At 44.0% G+C, this 5688-nt stretch overlaps 1 protein-coding gene across 3 annotated transcripts in view; it reads left to right on the top strand.

Moving 5' to 3' along the window:
• Window positions 1-806: 806 nt before the first annotated feature.
• The window catches only part of dachd (dachshund d), a 90556-nt gene continuing 85674 nt past the window's right edge, over window positions 807-5688 (top strand). For all 3 annotated transcript variants that reach the window (XM_005733800.1, XM_013911001.1, XM_013911000.1), the window contains exon 1: window positions 807-1627. In XM_005733800.1, coding sequence (XP_005733857.1) covers window positions 1071-1627 — 557 coding nt within the window. In that variant the 5' untranslated portion in view covers window positions 807-1070. The remainder of the gene's footprint in view (window positions 1628-5688) is intronic.

Below are 5688 nucleotides of genomic sequence, written 5' to 3'. Positions count from 1 at the left end.
AATATTCACCTGACTCCTGTGAAAAGTATCATGGGGTTTGAGATGGACAGTACATAAAACTGAGTGGATGCACTTAAAGTGAAAGATGATATAAAGCTGTTGGAAATCAATCTTTACTGTCTGACTTCAATTTGCAAAATTACCAGAAAATATGCTACCTTTATGTAATCTATACATTAACTTTTTAACCCCTAACTCACATGACAGGGTTTATATATCTATCCATCTATCCATATATATATATATATATATATGAAAGCTTTATATGCAATTAACTGCACATATTTCTTACAAAAAAATATTTCACAAGACAAAAAGTTACAGCCACTTTGGATGTGCACATAAAAAGACCAAACATCCTTCCTCACAGATGGAGTCGGCTGAACAGTGATTCATATTGGCGTGCATTCTTGGTAAATATGACAAAAATTACCAAAAATAACGTGCGAATTAAAAGGGTTTTTTTAAGCATTTGAGGGTTTTTTTTTTAATAAAAAAAACATTTGTTTTAGTATTTGCACGAAAATGAAAGCAAAAGTTAAAAAAAACCATTACCCCAATCTTGATCGCCATAGGTGAAGTGAGCTTTGCGTTAATGTTGGCAAAAAGGGATTTAAAAACTATTTTTTTTAAACATACGCTTTTCTTTACCACTTATGATCCAGCATAAACGTATTTACTTTGGGCAATGAAATCATTTAACAGACGTGAAACGTGCGAGCAGTGGCCGGAGCCCAGTTATCTGCTCTTCAAAGGCTCCCACTGTCCCCTAGCTCCTCCCTCTCTGTACCGTGTGACAACAACAACTCATCCACAGAGCGGAGCTGCACTTTTCAGCTCATTTTCCTCCTGTCATTCCTCCTCCTATCTTTGATCATTGTCCCGCCGCTCGCCCCCCTCCCCAAAAGAAAAAACCCTCACTCAGCACGCCTTTTTTTCGGTAGCTCTTTTTACTTTCCAACTTATCTGAGGAGCTAAACTCTCGTGGATTCTTTCATTTAGGGGTATCTCGGCAGGCTGGGTTTTCTACTTTGAACTTCGGCTACTCTCTTCCCCTCTTGTAGGTGACCATGGCCGTACCGGCTGCTCTGATCCCACCAAACCCTCTGGTCCCACCGCCTCCAATCTCGACTCCTTCCGCGACGACGTCCCCGCCGTCGACAACTTCATCACCATCTCCATCCCTGGCCCCCCCATCGGGACCCGGACAGAACCTGTTCAGATCAGAGCTCCTCGCAACCAGCAGCCCGGGCATCCCGACCCCAACCGCGGCTCTCCCCCCGAGCAAACCCGTGTACTCGACCCCGTCGCCTGTTGAAAACATACCGCAAAACAACGAGTGCAAGATGGTCGAGTTGCGCGGTGCCAAAGTCGCCTCTTTCACCGTGGACGGCTGCGAGCTCATCTGCCTTCCTCAGGCTTTCGACCTGTTCCTGAAGCACCTGGTCGGCGGACTGCATACGGTCTACACCAAGCTGAAGCGGCTCGAGATCACGCCGGTGGTGTGCAATGTGGAGCAGGTCCGCATCCTCAGAGGGCTCGGCGCCATCCAGCCCGGCGTGAACCGCTGTAAACTCATCTCCAGAAAAGACTTCGAGACCCTGTACAACGACTGCACCAATGCGAGGTTAGTGGCGAGCTCTGTTGTGGATTTTCCTTTTTCTTTTTGGGGGGTTTAAATGTCCGCACACACGGCCGTGCGTAAAGGCGCAGGAGCTAGAAAGGGGGAGACATTTTGCCTTTGCAAAACAAGCGGTCAGAGTCGTACGATTGTCTTAGCCGAATTTAATAATTGATTCCTACAAGGAGTGTGTGAAAATGCGCGCGTGTGTGTGTCAAACTCCATCCCAAACACCGAGGCTGGTGTGTTTGGGCAGGAAGAGACCGGCGCACTTCACCAGTGGTAAAGAGAGAGGGGAAAAGTTAAGTGAAAGTTTTTTAACACGTGCAAGGCAAAGCTGTGTCGTGATGGATAGCCTGTCTCCCTCTGAACAAATGAATCGATAATGTAGGCTACACCCTGGTTGAGTTTCACAGTGCTGTTGAATAAACTTTCGCTATACAGCTGCCACCACAAAGATACAACTACAAATAAGAGCCTCTCATCTTTGCTTTTCTTTTTTTTTTTAAAAACTCCAATTTCTGTTTAATTTTAGACAGCTTTTAGCTCAATTTTATTTTTTTAATGACTGAAATAAAACTAGGCTATGCCTCATTATATGTCCTTGCCACAGGGGGTAGCATGATTTCAATTAGAACTTGAGTTTTCAGACAGTAAACAAGAAGGAACCAGAGTATTAAAAAAAATAAAAGGGCCAGCTTTTTTCTTGTATGATTTTTTTTCACCCCCCTTTAGTATTGATGACATTTCTCAGGGAGGTTACAGTGCACTAATGGAGGAGCTTTCTTTTCTTTTTGCACACTGTAAGTGCTAGGGATAATTCATGAGAGCACTCAGTTATCTGTCTTAATTAAACATACTTGATTTCACTAAATCAAATGAGGCAAAGGACTACGAGTGTTTAAATAAATACATTAAACCATTTTGACCCATTCAGTTATTTTTGGAGTTTTTTTAAAAAATATCTTAAAATCAGTGTGATTTAAAGCGAAGATCAATATTTGATTAAAAGCCTTTAAAAAAATATTATTGTCCTGTTGCTCCTAGCTTTGATGTATCGCTCAGTCTCACAGGATGGTTCAGCCTGGTCAAATTTACCATCTTACCTGTCAGTATGATTGATTCCATATTGATCTCCTGGCTCTAGAAATGAGCTGGAAATGCAAATATGATGGAAAGGCTCACATCAGTTGGGGAGGGGAGGAGGGGTAGCAATAAACACTTTTGAGTCTCAGTTTTTAAAGCATGCATCCTCTTTTTTTTTTTTCCTTTTTTTTGTCCCCTCCAGAAAAAACCCCAACCGTGTGAGGTCGAACTTAATTCAGAGTTTCGGATGCAGCGTGCAAATATTCACACAGACGCGTACACACAAGTTGCTGCGCAAGCATGTTTTTTCTTCTTCTTCTTCTTCTTTATTGCCAGTTTGTGTCATTAAGAAATCCACGTGTGTTAACATTTAGTATATTTGAAGCCTCAAAGTGTTGCTGTGACTAAAAAGGTACATGTGGGCAAAAAAACAGCAGAAAAACAAACAAACGAAAGAAAAAAAAAATCAAGTGGCACGCACCGCACTGGGAGGAAGTCTGAGAGTGATGTTATTACAGTGACGAGGCTGCTTGTCGTGCACTTCAGATGTTTAAATTTATGTTACAGCATTGTGTTGCAGTCTATGCTATCAGTAAACACCCCCCTTTTATTCTCCCGTATAAATATGCTGCAGTCTTATGTTTCCATCCCACTTGCAGTCGTCTCAAAAATCTCACCTGTGCACTTTGGCGCTTAAGCTTCATTTACATAAAGCGTCAAGAGAGCAGAGCCCCCCCCCCCCAAAACACACACACACTCCGCAGAGAGAAGCATACAGTGCGGTGATCCTCCTCTCAAGCCTGGCGTGGGGCTTCAGGTGACAAAGTACGTGGTTGAACTCTCCGGGTTGTCAATGGGGGGATGGCCAGCGATGGGGTTAAAGGATAATGCAGTGCCTCGCGTCGCTTTAATGACGCTAAAGTGCTGGGCTATTACAGGCACATGGACAGGACTGTAATTGTCTCTGAAAGCAGCCAGGTTCTCCCTGTGCTGGGCTGAAATCAATCACTCAGACCCGGCCTGCCTGCCTGCCTGCCCCATTTGGAGAATTACATCATGGAAGAGCGAGGCATCCGCTGGATAAAAGGCTTCTGTTACTTAGAAAGAGTTTGATTTTATTTGCGGGGATGTGTGCTTTGCTCTCCTTGTCGTTGAATAGCTAGTGACAAAATGATCGGCCCGAGTCACGGGGACGCGGGTTGCCCCGTAGGTGAGAACAGGTCCCCTCTCCGAAGTATTTGCTCTCGTTTTATTTCTTTATTTGCTGTTTGTGCTCTCTCCAGATAAAAAGACGAGTTCACCGGTTAACCCGCTCAGGTTACACAACAACAGCCCGCTGCCCGAGATAGTTTAGCTTTTCATCTCTCCCCATTACCACGATGTCACTACTCTTTTTATACAGTGGCAGAGTGATAACAATGAAGTGAATAATACTCCTATACAATGGGCCCTACTTTTTCACATGCTGTTTTTCCCCCCTCCCACAGTCTATTGTGCTAAAACAACACTCGTCTCATTTTGTACACAGTGTGAATGTGAATAGCATCACAGAGCACCACTGCATCCCGCTGTTTTAGTTTTGATGTGGACACAAACAAGCTCCAACCAAATTGTTCCCCACCATGCTTACTTTAGCACAACTCAAAAAAAAATAAAAATAAAAGCAGAGCTGTTCACAAAGGCCGTGTTGGATTTTTCCCCCCCTTTTCCTGTGTTTTATTAAAAGATTTAAATAATTAGAATTCATTTTCATTTAAAGTTCTTATTTTTACAGTGAGTGTTTAAACTGTGTCTGCTTACCCTGTAGTGATTATTGCTCATCTTTAAAGACACTCGGCATATAGCGATTCTCGGCCCCTTCATTTTCTTAAGGACTCTCGTGCCAGATTAGCCATGTTCGCTCTTGCGCTCTTGCTCCCATACTGATGCAGGTTCTGCCATCTCATTCCCCCCCCCACACACACACACCCCCACCTCCTAACCCACCCCAACATTATGACTCTGGCCTCTCCAGGAGCCCTCTGTTTCAGCTACTTGTTTTCCTTTTCATTTTCCCCGCGGTGGGATGAAAAAGGTTCTTATTGCTGTGTGACACTTGAACTCTCTGAAAGGTTATTATAACACGGAGGGTGGGGCGGGAGCGGGACTTTGGGGGGGGGGGGGTTGATATCGCATATCTCTCATTGGTGTGCTTTGTGGAGGCAAGGCTATCCGATGCTGGGGCGCAAGAAATACAGCAGTTAATTGACAATCATTGTCTACCTCTGAAGGTTAACCACACGCCCCAGACGATGTCCCACCGCTGGGAATGCGATGGCTTTTTCACTTACATGCTCCCCTTAAATAGATTTTTACCTGCCTTGTTTCAGTCGAGCAGATCCTCCTCGAAGTGTCGCGAGTGACAGGTCACGGCGAAAGCCCCTTTTTCCTTTAACAAATGCGTCTAATTGATACTGATATGACAGCGAGTGCTACGAGAGCTATCACCTCTCTTGTTCCTATTTCAAGAGTGTTTATGCCTAAACACACATATTTGCAAATGACGGTAATTGTTTTGTTTAGCGCTCAGTGTGAGCTGCCACTGAGGGTGCCAGCTTGTCTCTCTCCCGCCTCTCTTCTGCTGAGCTCTCTTATAATATATTTGTTTTCTACAAGGCACGGATGTGTTTACAGGTACTCAGGGGAGATTTCTGGATTCCATTCAAATCATTCCCAGTCAGAGTGGGTGCCGAGATACCCGTCACCCAGCAACCACATCCAAGAGGGAGCCTGGGCGATAATAACTTCAAAAACAGAGTGACAGATGCCTGATTAGAGAGAGAGAGTGAGAGAAAGAGAGGGAGAGGAAGAGAAAGAGAGAGAGATCGAGAGAGATAATGGTATACAAAGCTGTTTAAAATACAAATCTATTGAACTGCTTTCTTGAAAGCCAAATTGGCCCTCATATTGTGCTTTGCTACTTTATTGAAGTAAAAAAAAAA

This window comes from Pundamilia nyererei, unplaced genomic scaffold, assembly GCF_000239375.1.
Source record: "Pundamilia nyererei isolate P.nyererei 1_Seehausen unplaced genomic scaffold, PunNye1.0 scaffold00055, whole genome shotgun sequence".
Lineage (NCBI taxonomy): Eukaryota > Metazoa > Chordata > Actinopteri > Cichliformes > Cichlidae > Pundamilia > Pundamilia nyererei.
The sequence above is the reverse complement of the archived record's forward strand: the minus strand, read 5'-3'. Positions and strand labels throughout refer to the sequence as shown.